Raw genomic sequence first — 26,600 nt, forward strand, 5'->3', positions numbered from 1 at the left:
AGAATATTTGTGTTCGAGAGGAGTTGTTATAGAAAGATCCTGAGAAAAGGATGGATGCAGAAGGTCACCAGTGAAGAATTATATAGGAAGATACAGCTGAAAGAGAACCTACTGCAGAAGATTATACAACACAAGTGACAGCTATTCAGGCATATTCACAGAGGCTATGTCGACACTAGCCAAAAACTTCTAAATGGCCATACAAATGGCCATTTCGAAGTTTACTAATGAAGCGCTGAAATACATGTTCAACGCCTCATTAGCATGTGGGCGGCCGCAGCACTTCGAAATTGATGTGGCTCGCCGCTGCGCAGCTCGTCCAGACGGAGCTCCTTTTCAAAAGGACCCTGCCTACTTCAAAGTTCCCTTATTCCTATGAGCAGATGGGAATAAGTGGACTTTGAAGTAGGCGGGGTCCTTTCGAAGAGGAGCTCCGTCTGGACGAGCTGCACAGCGGCGAGCCGCATCAATTTCGAAGTGCTGCAGCCGTCCGCATGCTAATGAGGCGCTGAATATGTATTTCAGCTCTTCATTAGTAAACTTCAAAATGGCCATTTGCATGGCCATTTCGAAGTTTTTGGCTAGTGTAAACAGGGCCAGAATGAATAAGGAATGAAAAATCAAGACCCTGATATTCAGCATAATGGACAGTTCAAATAGGAGAGGCAGACCTCACATAGAATGGGTAGATTGGTGCGTAGTTGGTCTACAGAAACTAAGCCATTCCACACAGGACAGGGAAAGATGAAAGGAAATAGTAAGAGAGGCATCAGACACCAACGGGCACTGAGCCCATGACAGCGGCTGCTGCTGCTGCTCATGATGATGACGACGATGGTAAATCATCTCTGTTCAGCAACAGACACTATGATAACAGACAATGTCAGAAACAACCGAGGAGGAGTTAAACCACAGACCTCTCTCTCTGACCCAGCAGGCTCCAGCCTCACTGCTACAGGCTGAATGAGAGCTCTACTCCCGTCCCCCCTGCTGCTGCAAGGCAGGCAGGGTTCCTGCGCTGGTCCCAGCCCAGTACACTCTTGTCCTGGAACAACCATGGTCCTGCTGAACCACAGATGTTGCCAGATGAGTGAGTACTGGATTTGAGAGGTGTAGTTCCTTTCTTCATTTTGTACATTGAACACTGATCCCAGAATAACTCTTAAGCAAAAGTCAGAGTAAAACATGTCTCAGTGTTCTCCGTAACTGTTCACAGGATTTCTCAAGGGATAAAGAAACCCATGATTTCCTATTAAAAGTCAGGCTATGTCTACACTACCAGATAAATTCAATTTTTATATCACAGGGTTTTATAAATTCGATTTTGTGTATCCTCTCTTTCCACAAAGTCGAGTTAGTGCTACCACACTAGAGTGCCCAAACATCGTTGTTGCAGCTGTACATTGTGGGAACCTATCCCACAATTCCCTCAGCCACATATTCTGCGCCCTCCCCAAGAGCCCTGCTGCACCCCCACTACTGGCAGTGCTCGTCCTGCTGCCTGGTTCCCAGGTCCCTGCAGTTTGGGCAAGCTGGGAAGCTGATCAGCATTGCTGCGCCTGGCTCACAGGAGATGGGAGCCAGGCACAGGAGGGAGCCAGGTGGTGCACTGGTCAGTTTTTTGTACGAAGTCGGGGAGGTGTTGCTGTAACATACAATAAATTCCTTCATAGCTGGCAGCCACGGGACTGGGAGGTTGCCAGATATTCAGATATTCTGGGTAGTAGAGACTTATGCTTAGCAATGCATAACACTCAAGAAAAACATTAGATATTAAGAAACAAAAAATGTATGCAGAGTACTTTATTTACTAGCAACAGTAGTGTTGTACACTGTAAACTTACACTGTATTTGCTGCATTTATTTGTATTTCCTTTCACTATCCTGTACTTATGGAAAAAGTAACTAAGATTTACTTACGGTTAAAACGCCAGTTATTTGAGAGATCCAGATGATGGAATGCTGGTTAAGACAGAGTTTACTGTGTATCATTTCACCCAGAATGGTGAGGTTTAGGGGTGGGGTGGGGTTGGGTGGAGTTTTTGTTTTGTTTTGTTTTAAAAGCAAACAGAATAGTAGACTGTCTAGTAGGATGTTTGTTTCTTTGTGTTTGGTCTGTGGGTTTTTTTAGTAGTTTCTCTTGAACTTATTTCCTTCCCTTCTCACTGATTGATGTATATTTTACTGGCAAAATGTCTGAATGTTGGAGGGGGCAATCATATGGAGCCTACCACATTTTAAAATTGCTGTTCACTTCCTAGTAACAATGTTAAATGAAGAATCATAATGAGAGCAGCAGCAAACTTCTGAGTCTTGATGAACTGGCAAGGAGTCACTTACATAACAGTTGCACTTTGGAGACATTAAGCCTTGAGGGAGTGGGGTTTGATTGACCTAGCATCACTGAGCTAGAACAGTGAGGTATACAATAGAGAGGCCCTTCTCTGGAATGGCAATCTGCCACCTTAAGTGTTTGTGGGCACTGGAGTGAGAGAGCATTTGGTGTGTAAATAAAAATGCAGTAGAGGAGCCAAACCAGGGAGATGGGAAAATTGTGTAAGCATAATCCTTTAAAACAAATATGGATGTAGTATTATCACAGTGTTCTTGACAGCTACGAATGAAAGCTCACATTTATCTCTTGAAATTTTTTAATTTCAGATCTTAATTGTTCATAATACAACTGTAATCATGACAGTCTGGTAATGAAGTGTTTTGGAAGCAGCAAGCAGACATGCAGGTGGGGCAGATGCTTAGTTACATCTTACCATACTATGGTTACCCATGATAGTTTAATCATGAAAAAACAGTGAAGTTGGATGCAGAGGCAGATGTTCTACCATTCTAGTGAGGAAGGGAATAAAATTAGTGATAAAAATAATTGCTTTTAACAAGTGCAGTAAACTTTGAGGAATAGATTTTTTTGTATGTCATTTGGCCAAATTTCCTATAAATTGCCAATTACAGACCTAGGAAATTAGGAAAGCAACACTTGGTGCTGCTGTTAAGTTAGTGTCAGTTTCCATTATAAATACATAATTCCTGAGGCTTATAACTTAAATCATAACACTTTTTTTGTGCTGCAACTTTATATATTAAGTTGTGTGTTTGCTTTTTTTTTAAATTGTAATTTTAACAAATGAATTGAATTCAAATGTTTGAGACTATTGGCCTACGCAAATACTATATGTGTAAGAATTGGGAGGCTTTTTTTGTACTTCTGGAACTGGGTTTGCTTTAATTATTAAAATGAACTTTTACCTTCAATTTGTTCTAGGTGACTTATTGGGAGGAAAATGGGCTGAGTTCTTCCCTTTAGAAAATTGGCTAATGTATGTAAATAGTGTGTGCACTGTACTTACAAAATGGCTAAAATAAGAAATTCAGATCAGTGATCATTTAAATACTTTCTCGAAACGTGTTTCTTCTTCCAGTGCTTCCTTGTGTTGATTCTGTTGTGTGGATATGCACATCCCTACGTACAGTCATCTGAAACTTTTGACTTAGGTGTATCTGTAGGGCCAACTCTGTCACCCCTTGAGTGCTGCACCTATCTGTTGGTATATTAGATGCTGCTGGCCCCACATCCTCTCAGTTCCTTTCTTTTTGTGGATGTCAGTTGCAGTGCCTTTTCTCGCTCATCAAGGCCTTATGATTTCCCTTATTTTGAACTACATGACTTGAAATTTGTGTCTAGTTTAATTTAATATTAATATTGTAGTTAGACATAGCCCAATGGGTACATGGCCTCTGATGAGGCATGCCTCAGTCTCTGGGATTCAAGCCCTGCAATTTCTGTAACAGGCCTATGGCCTGTTAACAACTCTCACAGCAGCTTCCTCCAGTACATGGGGGAAGGACACATTAAAGTGAAGTGCCTTCAACCTCACACCCCAAAGAAGAGGGGTATCAGACTCGGGGCTCTTCTTATGGAATCAGCCTGACATCCATGCTAGCTCAACATTAGTCACACAGCACGTGAATTTCATGGAGAAGTGCATCACTGATACCAGGGCCTATGTGGCACTGTTTGACATCACCAATACCTAAAGAGAGTGCTAAGAAACATAACTCCATGGTGCCATCAAAGAAGTCAGTTGTGATCAAGGAGTCTGCCATCACTCTGGCACCTTTCAAAGGCGACATCTCTTCCTTCCCAAGCACATAGACTGTTATACAATAATATATTACACTGAGCCTAGTGTGCCTAATGCATATTCAGTATGTTTCTCCTTTCTTTAGCTGCGTGCGCTACACTAGCCAGCTATTTTGAAATAGCTGGCCCAACTTTGAAATAGTGTGTGGCGTGTCATGCGCTATTTTGAAGTTGAAATCGATGTAAGGTGGAGAGACATCGAAATCACAGTCGCCATGAGAAGATGGGAATAGCACCCTACTTCGACATTGGACGTCGAAGTAGGGCATGTGTAGACGACCCACATCCCGCTACGTCAAAATAGCGGGGTCCTCCTTGACGGCCATCAGCTGAGGGGTTGAGAGACGCTCTGTCCAGCCCTTGCGGGGCTCTATGGTTGCTGCATGCAGCAGCCCTTAAAGCTCCATGCCCCCGGATTTTCCTGTGGTAGGAAGCTGAGAGCCTGCAGGCAGTGGCACAGATACATGCATAGTCTGCACGCCCTCCAGATGCCCTGATTCCCCACCGAGCGCCCATGGCAGCCAGCCAGCCCCCGAGTGACCCTATGGGGACCCAGGGCTCCCAGCCATCCAGCCAGGGGGTGAAGAGTTGGTGGGGCCCCTCCTGGTTGGATGCTGAGATCTGCAACCTGCTGGGGCTTTGGGGCAAGGAGGAGGTGATCCAGGTAATGGGGAGCAAGTGGAAGAATGCAGACACATTCGCCTGGCTGGCTGAGAGCCTGGCCACCTGGGGTCATCCTGTCTGCACTCCTGACCACCTCAGGAGTAAAGTCAAGGAGCTGAGGCAGGGTTACGCCCAGGCCTGGGACATGGTCAGCCGGTCTGGGGCCGCCCCCACCGCTTGCCCCTTTGACAAAGAGCTCAGGGAGATCCTGGGCCCCCAGTACACCTCCTCCTCCCCAGCCACCATGACACCTCAGCCGACGAGCCCCAGCAGACCCCAGAGCCGGACGCCAGCCCGGAGGCCGGCCCTGCACCCCAGGGGTCCCCAGAGGAGCCCACCCCTGGGACAGCAGAGGAGGAGGACTCCAGCGATGGGGGACTCCTCATCAACCTCCCTTCCCGCAGCTCCAGCGGGGTGCCCGCCCGATGGGTGTCCCCCGACCATGGGAGCAGACCATCAGGTATGTACCCCAGGCGCACACCTCCCCGTTAAGGGGTGGGAGCAAGGGATATGGCCAGAGTCCCCCCATGCACCCAGCTGACCTCGGTCCACCACGGCCCAGCCAGACCACGGCCCCAGGACATCAGCAGCACAGCCCCCAGAGTCCGTCAGCACCTGCCCCGCAGGACAGCGCCATGCCCTATCCCTAGGGGTAGGGTGGAGCAGAAACCCTGAAGGGGGTCACCCATGTGGGGGACACCACACCCATCATCACTCTGGGGGACAGGATGGGGACCCAGCAGTGGAGGGGTGGGGGGCATGGACCACCGGTCAGGGCCCAGACTAACAGCGTCTTCACTCTTCCCTGCTCTTTTCCACAGCCACACCATCTGAGGGCTATGACAGCGCAGCCGCCATGTCCATTGTGCCAGACAGCCTGCCTGGGAAGTCACGCCATGGCAGCCAGGGAACGGAGCAGGGACCAGCCCCAGGATGAGCCGGCCACTGCTGGAGCCAGTCGCAGGTGGCTGCTGACCCCTCCCATCTCCTCGCCGCCCTGCAGCGCCAGGTGGAGGTGTCAGAGCACCACCTGCAAGTAGAGGAGCGCTGGCTCCACATGCAGGATTGAGCACTGGCCTGGCACCAGGAGGCCTGGGGGGGTCCTTCATGAGGACCTTAGAGTGGATCGCCAAGCGGATGCTGCCCCCCGCCACTCCAGCCACTGACCCTCCCAGCCGCCCTCCACCTGCTCTGGAGCCTGCCAAGGAGGAGGACTGTGGGGCTCAGGAGCCGACCTGGCTATACCTGCCAGTCCTCCCAGCCCCCACCCAGCCTCAATGGGGCCTCTGGCCCAGGCATGGGTCACACCCCCCCACTCCGGGTGCTGGACAGTAGGGGGAAGGGGGCCAAGGACTGGGCCACCCAGGCTCCCCCCTTGTACATAGTCGTCCCCCCCCCCCGTTGTAAATAGTTGTCATGTCCCTCCCCTTTAGTAGCTGTCTCCCCCCCAATATACATAGTTTCCAGTTCCTGTTTAATTATATTCATTTTTGTTCAGTTTCAATAATGTTTGGTTTATTTAAAACTAGAAAAAAAAAAAAAGCTTGTCGTGTGCTCTCAGGGTGTGGTGGTGTGGGCGTGGGGGCAGTATAGTATGCTGGGGGGCGGTGGGTGGCCCACTAGGCTGTCCTCGCCGTCGCTCACCCCACAACCTGGTCGAAATGGGCCCACAGGGCCTCCTGGACCCGGCTCCCCTCATGGTCGGCTTGGCGACTCAGGGCAGCGGCTGGCTGGGGGTAGGCCATGTCAGCCTCCACATCCCAACCCTGCACAAAGGCTGCCCACTTGTTCTCCGCCAGGTTGTGGAGTGCACAGCATGTGTCCACAACCTGGGAGATGTTGGGGAGCACCGCGTCCAGGCGGGTGAGGAGGCACATCCAGCGGCTTTTGAGAAGTCTGCTTGACCACCTGGCATGCACGGTTCAGGTGAGTGTTGAACCGCTCCTGGCTGGCGCCGAGGTGTCCCAAGAAAGGGCGCCTGAGCTAGGGCTGGAGGGGGTAAGCCGCATCTTCCACAAGGCAGAGGGGCACGGTGGTGTTCCCCAGAGGGATCTCCCTCTGCGGGATATAGGTACCCACCTCCAGCCAGCAGCACAGGGCCGAGTTCCTAAAAATGCAGGCGTCATGGGTGTTGCCAGGCCAGCCAACATATATGTCCTGGAAGTGGCCACAGCTGTCCACCACGGCCTGGAGGGCCACCGAGGTGTTGCCCTTCCTATTCAGGAAGTGTCTTCCGTTGTGCTCCAGGGCGCGGATGGGGATGTGGGTCCCGTCCAGTGCCCCAAAGCAGTTGGGGAGCCCCATACCAGCAAACTCCGCAATGGCCACATCCAGATCCTCAAGCTGCACGAGCTTGAGGAGCAGCAGAGTGTTCAGCATGCGGACCATCTGCGGAGGGAGGACATGGGCACCTGTGAGGGGTGTGCAGGGTGTGCCTGCCCTGCCCCCGAGCTGCCCCCAGGCTCCTCTCAGGCTCCACTCTGCCCCCCGGCATCCCCCCCCAGGCTCCCCTCCCAGGTCTCCTTACCTCCATGATGACAGCCCCAACGGTGGCCTTGCCCACACCGAACTGCTGTCCTATGGATCAGTAACTGTCTGGAGTGGCCAGCTTCCAGACAGCAATGCCAAACCATTTCTCGATGGTGAAGGCACACCACATAGGGGTGTCCAGGTGCCGTAAGGCAGGGATGAGCCACTGGCAGAGCTCGAGGAATATCTGCCGGCTCATCCAGAAATTCCGGAGCCAGTGGTCGTCATCCCACTCCTCGAGGACCAGGCACTCCCACCGCTCCGTGCTGGTGCAGTACCTCCATAGCTGACAGCGTGCCTGGCAGGGGTGGGGGATGGAGGGCACCGTGATGGTCTGGGGTGTCTCCTTCATCCCCTGAGGAGGAGAGCTCATCTTCCAGGAGGTGCTGGGCAGTCTCCTCCACGGCACTGAGCAGGGCGGCCCCAACCTTGGAGACGGCCCTGAGGGCTTCTGGCGGCAGTGGGGGCTGCTGCTGCTGCTGGGAGTCCACCCTGCCTGCACGGGGTCTGCAACCGGTTGTTGGCTCTGCGGACCTCGTGCTGTGCAGACCAAGTGTGTCTGGGATGGACCCTTTAAGGGAGCAGCCCAGTCAGGGCTGCTTTTGTGTATAGATGCTCCCCTGTGGGGCCCATTTCAATTTAGTGCTTTCCTATGTCGACAGCACCAGCCCCGTAGGATGTGTGGACGCTACGCATCGAAATAGTTTTTTTCAATTTCGCTACGTCTAAATAAGCTATTTCGACGTAGCATCCCAGTGTAGACATAACCTTTATTTGAATTTATTCACTCTACTAGCGTTGGGAGACTTATGATCTCAACTTACCATATATCTCAGAATACAGGTTATTTCTTGTGATATTCATTACTGTAGTACCTGAGCACTTCACAAACATTACTTTATCCTCACACTGTCCTTTTGTTCTTAGGTGGTATTTTTTAATCTCCTTTTATAGATCGGTAACTGAGGTGCAGAGATTAAGTCCAGAATAGTCAGAAATGTCCATTAATTTTCAGTGCCTAACTTGAGACACCTTGGGACTGATTTTTCTGAATACATTTCAAAAGTTTATTTTTGTGGCACTTCGTATGCTCAAAACAGAGCACCCATTGACATCCATTGCAGTTCTAAGCAATTAACATTTCAGCATATTGGAGCCCACAAGTTTGAAGTTCAGCACCTCGAAAATGAGGAAAAGCTAGGAGTCACCTGGCAGAATTTTGGTTCAAGTGGTTTGCTTTTGCTCACATAAAACTGTAGATGAAGCAGGAGTGGAAAAACTTGAGTTTCGCCTGCCTTAACCATGGGAGAATCCTTTCTCTCCTTGCAATCCCATGCCTCACTGCACATCTTCTGAATTCTGCAACAGATGATTCAGGAATCCTCCAGACATCATTCATCAAGTCACCCTGATTGACCTTTTGAACATTCTCCATCCTATACACTGAATGGAGCAGGGGTATTGAGGAAAAAATGCTGTCATTAAAGTCTATCAAATGCATATGCACAAATAGGGACAAATTACAGTTGCATGGTTAACCTTCAATCACACATTTCCTAACTTCTGAGTGCTTATATTTTAGTATTTTCAGTGTAATCTTCTAGTTTCTTAATCTGAAAAACAGAAATATCATTCTGTGGAATTGTATTGACCTCCCTGCCCCCAGAATGTGTCAGCAAGAAAGATGGAATGTTTGTATGCACTGCACAGATTTCTTCATGAGTTTGATGGAGTAAATGGTATAAGTATCAGGTGGTTATCCTCTGTGTGGGCCAACACATACGATGCCCATTGAGTTTCAAAGATAGCAAAAGAATGGTTGAATTTGAGATTCTGGAGGGAGAAGTGACCTCTAGTTTCAGCACTCCCTCCCTCCCTAAGACTTGACCCCATCCCTCTGGTTTGTGGCTGCTATCCCCTAGCCTGTCCTTGTTCACCTCATTCATTTCTTTTCCCCATCTCAAAGAAGCATCTTTTACGCTGACTTGCCTGTCTCTTTTCTCACCCATTCCCCATTGCCCCAAGAAATACCCCAGGTTGAGCTCTCACAAAGTAAGGAGCTCTGTCATGAGTTGCTTTTGAAACTATGTCTCGCAAAGTTCTGATATACACGCACACTTCTTATGTGTGATAGTAATAGAATATTAATTTCCACTTTCATATAATAAAATGGTCCTCTAAGCTCATTATTATGATTTCATTATATTACATACCCCTCTAAAATGCCTCACTGTGACTCCTAATCACGTTTAATACAAAATTCCAGTCCCCACCTTCATGGCCTATCATAATACCTCTTCCTATTCTTCTTGTATTGTCTCCTTTTGCCCCAAAAGTGTTGCCACACTCAGATATCCCACCAGGATATTTGTGGGGGATGGAGTGTTTCCATTTCTGTTCTTTTGTCTGGCATGCCCTTCCTATTTTAGTTTATTTTCCTTTTAGTTACATTTAAACTTCTGAAATCTCACTCCCTTTGTGATGTGTGCCATAAGAATAATTTCATAACTTTATCTTCTGTAGTTTTAAAAATCAGTAGCCTATAAAAGTCCACATTACTTACACTGAGTAGCTTTGTATTAATATTCTGCTACCCCTCATCATCCTTCTTCATATTCAATCCTTCCACCTCATTCCTGGCATCACTGCTGAAATGCAAACTGTTTAGCCTTGTAGGCAAGCACAAATCATTCTGTGTCTTCTGTGAAGCACCACCCACATTTGGATATTTATTTACTGTAGGTTATATTCCATAAAGAGATGCAGGAGTATGCAGGCACAAAAGCTGTGCAGCTTAGTCCAATATACATGCTACATCATTACAGATTCATTGTGAGGGGTCTCATGCTTCTCCCTGTTGATGTAGCAGAAAAAGGACAAAGGAAGAGTGGTCAGGATATGACTAGCCCTGACTGATCTTCAGATGTGGTTTCAGCCTATTGCAGTTATTTGCAGCTGGTATAAATTACAGAGGCCCATAGGCTACATGTCAGTGGATTGGAAAGAATGAGGACCAAACGAATGCTAAGATGAGCTGTAGAGGGCAAAAAGCTGTAGTCCACTGTTACACTTACACCATTACCTGTGTATTGTGCAGTTTATGTTGCTGTATTTATTTTATTCTTTGGACATCCTAAGTAGTACTCTGCCCTCTAACTCATTGCTTCTGGTTACTTCTACTATACAGAACTACACCAGATATTCAGATATCTAATCGTCTTTCAGACAGCTGCCACTCTTAGGACTGGGAGAGGCAATACTTAGAAATGTTTCACTTTTTCATCCCCATTATGGTTATCTAAATTCCAGTACAGGTTGACTCCTCTAATCCATAACTCTCTCATCCAGCAAACTCTGTTACCAGCACAATTTTAGTTAGCTGAACGACCACTTAATTAAATCCTGAGGCTGGCCAGGTTTTCCATACTGCCATAAAATTTGTTTACAGCTTGTCCTGACTCTCAGTGTTTTGTGTTGTTATTTAGCTGTCATTAAACCCTAAGGCTAGGTCTACACAGAGCTCCGCCCAGCGCTGTTGCCGGCAGAGCTATGCAAAATGAGCTTCTTGGGACTGCAAATGGCATGCCATTTGCATACTTCCGGAGCTCATTACCATAACCCCGCAAGAGTTCGGCATTGGCAGAAGGGGGTGCCGGCACTGCAGAGGCCATGTGGACATGACTGTGCTGGGTAAACCCCCCTCTGTCACCAGTCCCTTTTGCCTCAAACCTATGGTAATGAGATTTAGGAGCGCCATTTGCAATCCCGAGAAGGTCATTTTGCGTGGCTCTGCCAGCAGCAGCGCTGGGCGGAGCACCATGTAGACGTAGCCTAAATGTCTTCTAAGAGCCCAGTAATCAGCGGAAGAGTGATGTGCTAGAAAAGATTGACCTATAGGCTGGCAAATTCTCATCCGGCACCAGTCAAGTCCCCAGGGTGCCAGACAAGAGAGGTTCTACCTGTACTATCAATATTCGTTCTTGGGCTAATGAAATATTTAAGTTCCATTATCTTCTGGACCATCACGACAATGAGCAAATATCATAACCCATTTGGAAAAAGTTATTCTTTTGTATCTCTGGTAAGTCATGAGAGACTGGACTTTTACCAAAACACATGTAAATATGATTTAAAGTAATATTTTAAGTCATATGTTGCTGCCTTTTTTCTCTCCTTCCACCTTATAGGTGGACTTCTACTGTTTATCAATTTGTTTTTACCTGTGGAAGGGTACAACAAACTATACTAATGCATTTTATTAAAATTCCTAACATTTGTAAAAATAGACTTTTATGTGAAGTGTGTGGCAAAAGTTTCATACAGAATACTACTTGTCATTTAGAAATTAGGAGGTCATCCGAAACTTACTTCCCAAAGATATTTATACTACAAAGACTGTATGCATCAGTATTTTTAAGCTGTATCTTTGCTTATTACAATTGGTCCTCAGGATAGTCACTAATCATTTTATTTTCTTGAATTTTCTTCTGAGCATTGGGAATTCAGTACATAGAAAGTTGTAGACATCTCCCACCGTATCTCTTACTGGATAGAGAAGCTAACGAGTTTGCCAAGCATTCACCGTGCTCATAGTGTCCTTCCAACTGATTTGATTCTTTCCTAGAGTGAGATATAGAAGGCAATTGGCTTCTCTACTGGAAGATTCAGAAGCCATCTATATCTTAAATTAGACTGTCCCCATCTATTAGTATGTTTTTACTCACAAATTTGGGCAGCGTTGCAAATCTGAATTTAAAAAAATTGTCATCATATATGACAATAATCAGCATAGTTTATATAACTATGTATGTGTGTTGTACGTGCAGTGTTATAAATTGTCTGTGGCTATTTAGTAACTGAAGTCACCTTTACTATGCTGGTGAAGTATGAGCAGTGTACTTTCTGATGAACTGTAACTAGATTGATTGAGAGCACTTCTATATTAGTATAAATAGTTACAAATTGTATTTATTTATTATTAGATATTTTTGTACCTAACAATTTATTATGTAGGTTTCTTGAAATGTCCATATTTATTAAATTTGGGATTATGTATTTCAAGCGAGTTGGAGACTTAAACATTTTTCCATAAATATGGCTGCAGGTAAACAACCAATTTTAGTCCAGAAAATAGCTTCTGCTTCTGTCAACATGTTGTTTATTTTCTCCCAGAGATAAAAAGTTCAGTTTTCTGATATTTGTACCAAGATAAAGTCAGTAAACAAGATTAATATAGTGTGGAAAAGGTTGTCAGCAACCCTGGCAAAGGAAATAAGTTGCCTGTACATAGAACATACTGTAAACTGAATAAAAGTGTCAGGTCCACCATGAGATAATGTGATCATGAACCTCTAACAAAGCATGACATAGGCACAGTCGGCTTTTCTTATACCCACAGTGTAGAAAATGGATTACTATATTCCAGGGATACCCACTGGAATAGCATGAAAACCTCATTTTGAGATTAATGCAGGATGTAACTCTCTAGAGCGGAGCCACGTTTACCAAAGGTGTTCACGTAACTGTTTGGTTACTAATTTTGTAACTTCTAATTACATATATATTTTAAATGTTTTAGTTCATTTCCATTTCAAAGTCCATGTTTGTCTGATAATATGTATTGCTGAAATTTATAAGATAAAATGTAACATTACAGTGGAAGTTTGTCTGAAAGCTTTGATTGCAGTTTCGTTATTACTAAGTGAGTAAGCAAGACTGCTTTCACTCCAATAAAAATGACTACATTTAATATCCAATATTGGTATCTGGAATTGCCCATAGCATATTCTGGTTTGCAGACAAGATTTCTTTGAGATGGCAAGTTCTAATGTTGCTACATCTTCTGCTCTGAGAGTTTTAGGTGTGGTTATGTTAGAATAATTACTGACCAGGTTGAGAGCTTCTGCCCTTTTGTAGTTTACAGATAGAGAATTTTGATGGACTGTTCAACTGTTTTGAATCTGGGGAGCTTTCTAAAGGCATCTGTTGTAGTCTATGAACATTTTCCAGACTTGAACCTTAAGAAGCCTTAGTTCTCCTTGTGCATAAATGTGTAAGAACAGAGAAAACTTGCTTTTATAAAATATTCAGTGATTTGTTGTCTTTGAAAATGCAATGTATCATCCTCTTGATGAATGATGACATGTCAAATGTAGATAAACAGAGGATCCATAGGTAAAAAACAAAACAAACCCCAATGGTCCCAGACAATATGTGCTATCAGCTGTTTATTTGTGTGGTTTCCAGGTCTGATTTCAGTACTGGCAGCACAGCACATTTTTGTTGTCCTGACTTTGGCCATCTAGTGACTGTAAGACTTTATCCACTGGAGGCTTTAAAAAAGAGGACTTGTTGCTCCAAATTGCAGTAATGCAGAGCCCACTTTCTGCATGAGTTCATATTCATCAGGTGGTTCCTAACACGCGCCCCCCCCCCCCCCCCAGCTAATTCCACCTCCTGCCTGTATGCATGGCAGCTATAACTAGTCTTAAAAACCATCATATTTCTTTTTGGTTGCAGTTGAAATTGAAGGGAAGAAGGGACCACCGACTATGATGGCAATGTAGTGATACAAAAGTTACAATGTTACATGTATTTTACCTTTTGTTTTCATTAGCATTTGCTCAGTATTAGAGTCTCAAATCTGGGTTTTCAGAGAAGTCTAAGGGAGTAAGAATCATTTCAAAATCCTAGTCTAACATCACATCTTAGAGTTTTTTCTTCATTTCTTGAAGACACGATGCATTCTGGGTGGGATTTTGGAAAGTAGCTGAATCCCATTTCCAAACGTATTTAAGTGCCTAAAGATGCAGACAGGCATCTTTTGAGTTTTTCAAAAGCACCAAAGCAGATTGGGCGCTTAATTTCCATCTAATATCCCACCAAGCACATATTTGCATCATTTGACATGTGGACACATTTGACAAGCTCCTAACACTCCTAAGTCACGTAAGACTCCTAAACTTCTCAATCATCTTTGAAAATTGGGATTAGAAAACTGGGATCTAAGTCATTTAGACACTTTCAAAAATATTTGTCAACTGATAGTACCACTAATTTTATTTACTGTATTTTGTATGTTTCTACCTGAGTAGGTGCTATATACTTACCAACAGTAAGTACATATATAATAAGTTACATATATAATAAGAGTCCAAAGACATTTTAACTTTTTTCCCCTCTTTTTTTCCTCCCAGATTTCCACTCCAGGCCCAGGGAACAAGAAAGTGGTTCATTTGTCCCAAGAGTCTCATCACAATGAGTGAGTACCAGTGGGAGAAGTTGTCACTGTTTTTATTATTTATATTACAGTAGCAGCTGAGGCCCAAAACTATATTGTGCTACACACTGTAGAGACACTGAATAAAAGAGATTCCTGGCCTAATTATATGACCTTTTATGCTTACTGTGGGCTTTTAATTAAAAAGTTGAGTTCAGTGCTTTGTTGAACATGTTTTTAAGTTTTTATGCATGTACTTAAATTATGTTAAAAAGGGTTGCCGTATTGTAAATGTTAACAGATATGCTAAATAATAAATGTAAAAGATTTCTTCACAAAGGAATAACAATAACTTCTGAAATGTATTACTACATTATGTAAGGAAAATACCATACCTAATAGTTTCAAATATGATGTATTAAGCTTCCTATGAGAGAACTGATTCCTATAAGTTCCAAGAAGCAAAAGCCTGAATTGATTGTTTAAAGACTTTCTCACAAGGAATATCATGTGTCCCATTAAATATTCCATCATATCATTACTGTTGATCAGTGGTTGTAGTCAGATGATATTGTTAGTAGAAATGTTTTCTGATATCTTTTTAACATTTTGCAATAATATTAGGCATAATTTTTCTGCTTATTTTTCAAACAGGGGATCTAAAAAACTAAGTTTTACCAAGACACTCACCAGAAAGAATATAACTATAAAAGGCATCTCTTTACATAGTTATTAGTGGTTAATCTAAAATAAGAAAATTAATGGGAGTACCTTATTATAATTTACCTTACATAAATTTTTATTTTAAAAGGCATCATTGGAATTAATTTCCTAGCCAAAATTATAATCTGTGACTGTTAGTATGATTATGTGAATACCTCACCATCTTCTTTGAAGAATGGTGCCTATTTTGTTCCTCTTTGGGCTTGTGCATGCTCATCATGTGCCCACACCTAGAAGGTGCGTCTATACTAGCATGGGCTTCCGAAAGATAAATCGAACACTGGGGGCTCTTTCAAAAGAGCACACAGAGCATCTTCACACAAAGTGTACTCCTTTGAAAGTAAATCGAAAGAACACGGCGCCCCTTCTGAAAGCACTCCTCTGATCCCAGATCAGGACGAGTGGTCCCTTTTGAAAGAATCTTTCAAAAGAAGCATGTGTCGATGCTGCATGGGCTACTTTTTCAAAAGAGGAGTCCTCAATGGTTCTGGTGCCTCCTGACACAGCTGGACATGGGGAACCAGAGTGGGTGGAAGAGGGAGGACTTCCTACAGGGTGGGCGGTGGACAGTGGAGATGCCTACAAGCAGCCAGGTATAGCTCCTAGCTGCCAAGTGCACAGGGACAGGTTGCACATCCAGGAGGCCCTATGGTAGAACATTGCCTGAGGGCCCTGGTGACCCTCCACAGGGCACCCCCTGCAGGTTCCTGCAGCCCCAACCCGTCCCCGCCACAATCCCTCCCACCCATCCACCCCTCACTGCCCCCTCCCCTCCAATAATGAGGGACATGGGTGGTGAAAAAATAAACTGTTTACTTAAACATATGGAACCTTGTGCAAAACAACAGTTACGCGAATAACTAGTTACAGTGTGGAACGGAGGGTAACTGTATACATTTGGGGAGTCTTGGGAAAAGGGGTGGGGGCAGCTCTACTTGGACAGTGTGGAGAGGGGCGAGCCATGTCAGCCTTGGGATTTCTTCCCATCCAGGGTTGGGGTCCCCATCATGTCTGGGAAGGGGCCGGGAGCATGGAGAGAGATGGCAGTGGGAGGAGTTAGGTGTAACTGGGCTTGGCAGATGGGGTCTGAGGCAGGGGAACCAGCCATGGCCAGTTCCCACTGCTGCAGAGCCTGCAGCAACACCTGGGGCATGTGCTCTTGGGGAGCAGGCACTGGGTGGGGGGAGCAGGAGTGGGAGGGAGAGCAACGGCAGCAGTGGGAAGGGTTGCAGCAAGGGCTGCAGATTCAGTGGCCTGGGCTGCCCTGGCCTTCAAGATGTCCAGGAAGCAGTCAGCCAGAGCCAGCCAATGGTCTAAGGTCTGGTCCCAGTGTCACCCCTCATCTCACCACAGCCAGAAAGCAGCTGTCACTGTCCATTGACCATCATCCTCCAGTCAGCAATGGAGGCTCCAGCTGCAGGGCACCTGGATCCAGCTTCTTCCTGGGGCTGTCTGGCTAGATGGTGGGGCTGGCCTGGAACTCAGATGGTGCAGCTGTAAGGGGAGACTGCGAGTCCTTCCCACAGCATGGCCCCTGAGGCCCTGCCCCCAGCGAGCCCTGTGGGGTGGGGCTGTCCTGGGTGTACACGCCTATGCCCCCTGCATGGCAGGCCTGTCCACACAGAGATCCTGTGGTGTCACTGGGACCAGGCTGACCACTGCGCCTCTGCCCCACCCTCACCCAACGGGCTAGTGGCCTGGGGGTATGTTCGGCTGCTGAGAGGTTCCTGCACATGTGGCAGGTGAGCTGGGTGCAGTCACCGCCGTCCCCACGTGCACGTGGCCGTCAGTGCTGTCCGTGGTGGTGGGTGCTGTCTATTAGCTGTGGGCATACCTGCCAGTGGGGGGTCCATGGTTCTCAGTTGTGTCTCCAGGGTCAGGTCATTGAATGTGTCATTGGTCCACTCCCAGCTGTAGCAGGTGCCTCCCACACCCCCTGGTCCCTGGGGCTTGTGTGGTCTCTGGTGGTGTACATGGGTGTAGGTGCCAGGCCCACGGCATGGGTTCCTGCCCAAGCCATCCCAGCAAGGCCTGCGACATGCCCTGTGTGCACCCCCCATGCCAAGATGTGCAACCTGGGGGGTACGCACCAGATGGTCCTCCAAACAGTTCCAGAGATGCCCATGCTGAGGTCATCACACTGGAGGGGCCTAACTCTAGGGCGATGATAAGGGTTCCCAGGCCATTCCTCCTGCTGCTCCGGCATGGTGCGCAGGGATAGGTTCTCACAGCTGGGGGCACCATTGTTGTCCCCCAGGCAGTGATCTGGCTCCCTGTAGTAGGAAAAACTGGCTGTCAATACCCCTGACCTCCGCCATTTGTCTCAGGCCTGCATGCAGCCCTGGTGGAGCTCTTTGCATTTTGTCCGCGCCTGCTCGAGGGTGTGGGTGGTATGGCTGCACTCTGCCAGAGCTCTGGCAAGACAGGCATCACCAAGAGTATTGCGGCACTTGGCCGTGGGGCGGAGGAGGATGGGCTCCTTGTCCCAGAGGGCTTTCAAATCCCAGATCTCCAGGCTGGACCAAGAGGGGTCTGCTGCTTGGACTTCCCACTCCCTGGGTAGGCCCTGGGAGCCCTTCCCAGCATCCTGTGACCTGCCATGGGGGGCGGTCACTGGCAGCCTGGGACATTTTTTAATACACCTGGGTGTGGTGCTGCTGGACTGCAGCCACGCCCTCAGCTTCCTGCCACGTGTTTTTTGGGACTTCCCGTGTCTTTAAAAGCAGCTGGTTGGAAGGAACATAGAGCCCCATTGAGATAGAGAGGGCGCCTCCTGGCTCCAGCTAGCCAGCACCATGGAGGACCCCTCTGTTGACAAAAGGGGCCCCGGAGCTTCTACACAACATTTTTGTCAACAAAACACTGTTGACGAAGGTGTTGTACATGAACATGGAGAGGTATAATGCTGCCAGTGGATGTGCTGAGTTTTGTAGACAGACTGTCAACAAAGCACATTTTACATGAAGACGCTCTGCAGGTTTTCCCAACAAAAGCCCCTCTTGTGTAGACATAGCCAAAGTGTGAGAAATAGAATATTTAAAAAGTTTGTGAATGTTCTGCAGTAAACACGTATCGCATTGCACATCATCGTGTGTGTGCTGCTCTTAAAATAGGGGTTACAAAAAGTGTGGTTTGATGCTGTTTATTGAGGACCATCTCATACTCACATGCATTACAGCTCTTGAATTGAGTTTTTCACTGAATTGGAAAAAATAGCTGCTCTGGATATTTTCGTTGCTGCCCTCTGCTCTAAGGGAAACAACTGTTGTAAGGAGCTTATCGCCAGTCCTGTACACAGAATACATCTGTTCTCCAGTAGAACTGACTGGTACTGCTATTTGGAACCAGAATCAAAAATTCTGTGCTGTCCAGTGAGTCATTTCTCCTTTACCTTTTGTATCCTTCATGACTCAAAAGACCTCTGTCTCATCTAACTAGGATTGACCTCTCCATTGGCAACCTTGGGGACCGTGGGCCCGGTATGTCTCTGCAGAAATAATCTCATTTGCCAAGGAAATGCTCAGGTCAGCTCCCAGAAGCAACAGAAGGGTACGAACATTACATTCCGGATCTAGTATTTCCATTAGAACCAGCAAGATGGCCATCACCATCCCCACATAATGAAGTGACTTCTATGTACCTTCATGCTCACCCCACAAGACTTTATGCAGTTCCTGGCCCTCTTCTTCATAGCTGCTGGAGAGCTTCAGATTTCCCTTGAGATCCAAGCCTTCCAACACAAACTGCTAGATATTCTTCATGCTTCCAGACAGAACAGAATAGTTCTCTCCTTTAAATAATTCATACTGGATCCAGCTAGAACAGCTTGGCACACCCCTCCCTCTGTGCTTCTGCTCCCAAAGGGGAAGAGAAACATTCTTATATACTGGCAGAATTTTTGTTCTCTCACTGTCCCCTACGTTCACAGGAGGTCTATGCCTCTTCTAAAAGGGCTAGGCAGCAACTTCCCCAATCTTCTTCTGACAAAGAGGGCAAACACCTACATCTGCCGGGAAGAAAGGTCTTATCATCCAGCCTCCAGTTCAAGTGAGCCAGTTACCAGGCTAAATAGGATTTCCTGAACTACAGTGTTTGTAGAGTTTACTGACAGCCTTCCACAAGAGAAAGAACTACTTTTCAAGCTGTTAGATGAAGGCCACTATAACCTTCCAATCTGCAGCTGATGTTGCTTCTACTTCTTGAGATATGGCTTCTTCCTTCATCATGCACAAGGAATCATGTCTTCATGTGTAAAAGTTCATTAGAGAGGTCTTTTATACTACCAAGGACCCTGTCAGTGAATTACACCTCCTCAGTCAGAAGATGGGTGAGTTCCTCCATACCCTGAAGGATTCCAGGGCTATCTTCCATTCACTGGAGAGTTACACAGTTTCAGCCAAAACTAGGCACGTTCCTCAGCGGGTTTTTGTTGTTGTTTGGTTTTGGTTTTGTTTGTTTGTTTAATCAGAAGTCCTTTGAACTGCCACATAAATGATTGAGGCTTTAAAAGTCCACTGCTTTTGCCTTCTGAAGAGGGTTGGCATCTCAGTCTCTGGTCCCAACTATGTTGTTTTTGATGGGAGCTTAAGAGCCATGAAACACCAAGTCCAAGGTTTAGTGACAATCCTACACCATTTAGGGCTGTCTACACTTTGTATCCTTGGAGTGTGGTAGTGGGCATATGGATTCTCACCATTATCTATTTGGCCTATATAATTGAATATGCATCCCTACCTTTGGGGACATTTTCAAACGAGTATTCTCAAAAATTGTGAATTCCTTACAACAGAGGTGTTCTCTCAGTGGCTACAAATATTCTTGGCTAATCCTATTTCTGAAGTCACCAGGTTAATCTGTCAACTTCTTGTGAGGCCACTTGATGGCGATCAGTGCACGCCATCTAACTTCTCAGGGCTATGTGGTCTTCACACATCTGTTGATCAGTAGATTCTGGAAATGCCAGATAAGAACCTTCTCACCTGTTTAGAATCCTCTGTTCTTGTCGGGGACCCAAATCTTGTTCTCTCAATATTCACATATTTTCCCTCTTCTACCCACCCCCATTTGAGCCTTTAGCTACCTGCTCTGTCTCTCACTTCAGTGAAGGTTACCTTTTTGTAGCCATTACCTCAGTGAGAAAGGTTGGCAAACTTGGAACCATGATGGCAGATCTTCCATACACTACATTCCAAAAAGGTTAGAGTCCTTTACTCTACATCCCAGATTCACCCCAAAGTAGTTTCAGAATTTCACCCTAATCCAATCCATCCATTTTTTCTGTGTTCTTCCAAAAACACATGGTTCCACAGAGGAACAAGTGCTCCACACATTCTGTATTCAGTGAGCCTTGACATTCTACCTACAGAAAACAGATCTCTGAGACTGTTCTTTAATATAACAGAAAGAGTCAAAGGGCATGCCATCTCCATCCAGACAATCTCCAAATGGATCTCTGGTTCATTCTAAAAAAAAAAAAAAAAAAAAAAGCAGTCAAGTAGCACTTTAAAGACTAGCAAAATAGTTAATTAGGTGAGCTTGCATGGGACAGACCCACTTCTTCAGACCATAGCCAGACCAGAACAGACTCTGCCATCAGCTTTTGATTCCAATCCCACAATGGGGTAAAAGCTCATTCCATTACAATGCAAGTAGCAACTATGGTGTCTCATTAAAAGGTACCCTTCTTAGGTATCTTTTAATATACCCAAATGAATTCACATGTAAAGTGTCCATGCGTGGCTTTGTTCACATATTTACAATACTTTATGCCATAGTCCAGGACTCGTCTGCTTATTCCTCCTTTGGAATGGCAATTCTTTGCTCAGCCCTACTGCCTACATTCTATCACCATTCTACTGCTTAGGTATTGCTTGCCAATCACTCACAGGGTTTGTCTACACCTGCCCCCAACTTGGACGGGGGCATGTTAATCAGGGTAATGGGAAATTACTAATGAAGAGCTGCAGTGAATATGAAGCACTTCATTAGGCTAATTCTCCCCGGCCTCAACATCAAAGTGTCAAACTTCGAAGTGCCAGCAAGCTGTGTAGCCACAGGCACTTTGAAGTGCCCATGCTACTTTGAAGTGCCTTTACTCCTTAAAATTTTGGGGAGTAAAGGCACATCAAAGTAGTGGGGGCACTTTGAAGTGCCCATGGCTAAATGCATGCCGTCACTTTGAAGTTGCCATGGGGGGAGAATTAGCCTAATGAAGTGCTGCATTTTCACCGAAGCACTTCATTAATAATCTCCCATCACCCTGATTAACATGCCCCCTTTGAAGTTGGCGGCAAGTGTAGACAAGCCCACAGTGGAATATGGTATGTGCCATCACTTGAAGAAGAGTTGGTTACTTAACTGTAACTTCAGCGAGAAGTTCTATGGCACCTTATAGACTAACAGATATATTTTGGAACATGAGCTTTCGAGGGCAAAGACCCACTTCGTCTAGAGGTCAGGAATCTCAACTACATTGCGTCTGATGAAGTGGGTCTTTGCCCATGAAAGCTTATGCTCCTAACTTTCAGTTAGTCTTTAAGGTACCACAAGACTTCTTGTTGTTTTTGCAGATACAGACTAACATGGCTGCCACTCTGATAACTGTAACTTGAGGTTCTTCTTCGAGTGTCCCCATGGGTGCCCCACAATAGGTATCGGGCTCGCCCGGCGCCGCAGATCGGATCTTCCAAGCAGTTTCTGCTGGACCGCGCATGCGCCGGCGCGTGCCGCTCCCTTGCACGCTCCTGGCCACGTGCGCGATCCGGTCCCCGCCAGTTCCTCTTAACCGCCGTCGGCTGCAGACGGAATCCGAACTAGGCTAAGGCCAAGTTAGCGTATTCAATGGTTTTAACTGTTTTTTCTTTAAAGTTTTCAAGTTCTTAGGCTACTGCAAGTTAGCCAGTTGTTATCTTTCAAAAAGAAAAAAAAAAACAAGCGGGACAGCATTCAGTCCAATCCCAGTAACAAGCGGAACACCGGAGGCCAGGAGCCTAGGGCCATGAGCCCTCCTGCCGCGGCAGGCTATCGGAGAAAGGGAAAAACAGCACAGAGAAGGTGCTAAGTACCCATTAACAACTGAAAGACTCACCAACAATGTCCTCTTCAGGATTTAAGAAATGTGAGTCCTGCCGAGAGGCAATGCCAGCGTCTGATGGGCACAGTCTCTGCATAAGGTGCCTGGGGGAGTCCCGTGTCACGCAGAAATGCTCCTTCTGTGCAAAACGAACAGCCAGAGCAAGGAAGGACAGGGAGATGCGGCTTAAAATGCTGCTCTTCGACAAGGCCCTCCAGCCAGACGTGCCGGAGCGGCCGCAGCAGGAGGGACCCTCCGGGGCCCATAAAAGGAAAGTCGCCTCCCTCACCCCATCAGCGCAAAAACGGAGGAAAGCCTCCCCAGCCCGATCCCTGCCGGCTGATCGGCGGCGGCACGGAGAGCCACGTGGAAGCGGCTCAGCCTCCAATAATCAAACAGCCGCCCCGCACCGCAGGCAGGGCGGCGGCTAAACAAGCACCAGTACCGGCAGCACCGCAAGCAGCGGCACCAACCCCCGGGGAACCGGCGGTGCAGAGCGCGCAGGCACGCAGCCTGCAGGCACCGGAGGACACCGCCCGTGCGGCACCGCCCATGAGCGTGCCGAGCACGGCGCGGACGGGGCCGAGATCCCCTACACGCCGGGGGCGGAGTTACCTCCTCAAGGGAGCGGGAAGGCTGCACACAAAACGACGCACCGCAGCCCCTCTCCAGACAGGGCTGCAGAGTTGCTTTCTTTCAGCCCTCCGCTTATGCTGCAGACTCCAACCAGAAGGCAGGGGTCCCCCCTAGCCTACCCGGAGCCCCCGTCTCCATTTTTACAACCAGCCTCGCCCTGGCTGGGACCACCGTCACCCTTCCTGGGGTTTGAGCCGCTGGAATACTATCCAAAATCGCTCTCTCCGGTGTCCCAGATCTCTCGACGATCTCGCTCCCCCAGGCGCAGAGGGTATGCACCAAGGGAGTGGTCTAGGTCACCTTCCCAAGAACAGTGCCTATAATGCCATGATCGCCCCTATCACGCGGGGCATAGACACCACCGGCAATCTACCAGGGAAAGATCCCCACAGACGATCTCGTATCCCCGAGGGCAATCACAAACGGGGCCAGAGACTCAAGTATCTCAGGGGGGACTGGTTATGGAACCCCGAGATTTTCCCTCGCAAGCCTCTAGCGAGAGGGTGTACCATCACCAACAGGAACCAGAAGGATCCAGAGAGGCGTACCCCAGTGGATCCTCGCTCTCCTCCCCGGACGAGGCTACGGCCCCGGGGAACGTCCATCCTCCGGACGATCTCAAAGAGTTTCAAGAGCTGTTTAAGAGGATGGCCTTCACGCAAGGCATCCAGACAGCAGAGGTGCAAGAGAAACACCATAAGCTCCTCAAAAATCTGAGACCTCCGGCCTCCTCCAAAATAGCAATACCGCTTGATGAAGCAATCTTGGAGTCCGCCACTACGATATGGCAGACCCCTGCAACTATTCCACCTGTCCACAAGAGAGCGGATAAGAAATACTTCGTGCCGGCGAAGGGCATGGAGTTCCTGTTCAGCCACCCACAACCAAATTCCTTGGTGGTGGAGTCGTCGCAACAAAGATCAAAGACATCTCAATTCAGGACAGGGGGAACAAACAAAGATGCCAAGAAGCTAGAGCTGTTCGGCAGAAAGGTCTACTCCTCCTCCACTCTACTGTTGCGAATGGCAAATTACACAGCGCATTTAGCGAACCATAATTTTGACCACTACACTAGGTTAACCTCCCTCATGGACTCGCTTCCAGAGGACAAGAAACCGGTGCTCAAGGCCATCGTGCAAGAAGGCTACGCGGCCTCGAGGACGGGAGTTCAGATCGCCCTGGATGTTGCGGACACAGCAGCACGTTCCACAGCTACAGCAGTGGTGATGCGAAGGGAGTCCTGGCTCCAGACTTCGGGTATACCGAGGGATCTGCAGGCAAAGATAGTCGATCTTCCCTTCGACTCGCAGAAGCTGTTTGCTGAATCAACTGACTCGGTCCTTCATTCCAGTAAAGATTCAAGAGCCACACTTAGGACCCTGGGGATTTACACCCCTCCATACAGAAAGAAAAAGTACTACCCTCAACAAAGATGGTACCAGTACCAGCAACAGCGTCCCCAGTACCACAGGGGTTACGAGCAAGGGCGACATCAACAGCACCAGCAGTACAGAACTCCCAGGCGACGTTCCCAACAGAGCCACGTGTCCTCGGGGCAGGGCCAAAGGCCACAAGTTTGACACACACATCCAGGGCTGCGCCATCACTACCATCGCACAAGGTCATCCGAAGCGGCTATTCCACCATCGCCTCCGACCATTCTACGACCAGTGGCAAAGGATCACCACAGACAAATGGGTGCTGGAGATCATAGCCACGGGGTACGCCATCCCCTTCCAGTCGCTCCCACCGTCACGACCTCCACCCAGGCCCCACCTCCAGGAGGCCTCCCACGTAGCGAGGCTCAAGCAGGAGGTAGACCATCTCATGCTCATAGGGGCAGTGGAAAGAGTGCCGGAGCAACTGCAAGGAAAAGGGTTCTACTCGAGGTACTTCCTCACGGAGAAGAAGACAGGAGGCTGGAGGCCCATCTTAGATCTTCGAGGCCTCAACCGGTACCTGCACAAGCAACGCTTTCGGATGATCACAATCACCTCCATCCTTACGGCACTGGACGATGGAGATTGGTTCGCAGCCCTCGATTTACAAGACGCGTATTTTCACATAACTATCCACCCGGCTCACCGGCGATTCCTCCGGTTCATGGTAGGCAAAGAACATTTTCAATACAAGGTCCTACCGTTTGGCCTCTCCTCGGCCCCCAGAGTCTTCACCAAGACGTTGGCAGTGATGTCAGCCTACCTGCACAGACAGGGGGTATTTATATTCCCGTATCTGGACGACTGCCTACTCAAATGGGCCTCGAAGGAGGAGGTACTACACATGATACGCGTCACAGCAGGCACGTTCTCTTCGCTCGGCCTGGTTATCAATCTGGCAAAATCAAAGATAGACCCCACACAGGACATGGAGTTCATAGGGGCACGCATAAATTCTATTACAGCGAGAGTATATCTACCAGAGACTCGCTTTCGGGCCATCGGCTCCCTCGTGCAGGTCATCACCTTCAGCCCTACGGTGCCGGTCCTGACGTGCTTACAGCTGCTGGGCCACATGGCAGCGGCGACTCGTAGTACAGAACGCCAGGTTACACATGCGCAGCATGCAGCACTGGCTGGCGAGCGTATACAAACCTGCAGCACACACTGTTCACAGGGTGGTGTCACCCACAGCAGAGGTGCGCAAATCCCTGCAATGGTGGGTAAACCCCAAGAACTTGCTAACAGGGGTACCCTTCCACCAACCACAAATATCGGTTTTTCTTACTACAGATGCCTCCCTCATAGGGTGGGGAGCACACATGGGCGAAGAGGTGACTCAAGGGCTGTGGTCCTCCACGGAGCAGTCACTGCACATAAATATACTGGAGCTCAGAGCAGTGTTCAACGCCTGCAGACACTTTTGAGACCATATACAAGGCAAAGTCATCGGGATCAGTACAGACAATACCTCCACCATGTTTTATATAAACCGGCAAGGAGGAGCTCGGTCCCGTGCCTTATGTGCGGAAGCAGTCCGGTTATGGAACTGGTGCATCGCCAACAATATAATCTTGAAAGCCTTGTACTTACCAGGCGCTCACAATGTGAAGGCAGACCAGCTGAGCAGGGGTTTTGCACTCACGCACGAGTGGCAGATCCGTCCCGATCTGCTACGACCGATTTTCCACGCATGGGGTTTTCCCCAGATAGACCTGTTTGCCACTCAACACAACAAGAAGTGCCCACGATTCTGCTCCAGGGCAGGACTGGGACGGGGGTCCCTGGGGGACGCGTTCGCGATCTCGTGGAGGGGCCCCCTGCTTTACGCTTTTCCTCCCACAGTGCTGATCCACAAAGTCTTGCAGAAAGCCTGGAGGGAAGGAGCCCGAATGATCCTGATAGTCCCAACGTGGGATCGACAGCAGTGGTTCCCCCTACTCCTGCGCATGTCGGACCGTCCACCGATGCCTCTTCCGGTAGCGCCGGATCTGCTCACACAAGCCCAGGTGTCCTTAGTGCATCCGCACCCCCAAGGCCTGCGACTACAAGTGTGGTTAATCCATGGCTCAGCTCCCTAGAGAGCACATGCACGGAGGAAGTGCAGCAAGTCCTAGAAAGTAGCAGGAGGACTTCCACCAGGAAGACCTACAAGCGGAAATG

The 26,600-nt window shown here is 47.8% G+C and overlaps 1 protein-coding gene across 4 annotated transcripts in view; it reads left to right on the top strand.

Annotated features, from left to right (window-relative positions):
* The window catches only part of GPATCH2 (G-patch domain containing 2), a 211,874-nt gene that overhangs the window by 134,727 nt on the left and 50,547 nt on the right, over positions 1 to 26,600 (top strand). For all 4 annotated transcript variants that reach the window (XM_074989947.1, XM_074989948.1, XM_074989949.1 and 1 more), the window contains exon 6: positions 14,545 to 14,609. In XM_074989947.1, coding sequence (XP_074846048.1) covers positions 14,545 to 14,609 — 65 coding nt within the window. The remainder of the gene's footprint in view (positions 1 to 14,544; positions 14,610 to 26,600) is intronic.

The sequence above is a fragment of the Carettochelys insculpta genome, chromosome 3, assembly GCF_033958435.1.
Source record: "Carettochelys insculpta isolate YL-2023 chromosome 3, ASM3395843v1, whole genome shotgun sequence".
Classification (NCBI taxonomy): Eukaryota; Metazoa; Chordata; order Testudines; family Carettochelyidae; genus Carettochelys; species Carettochelys insculpta.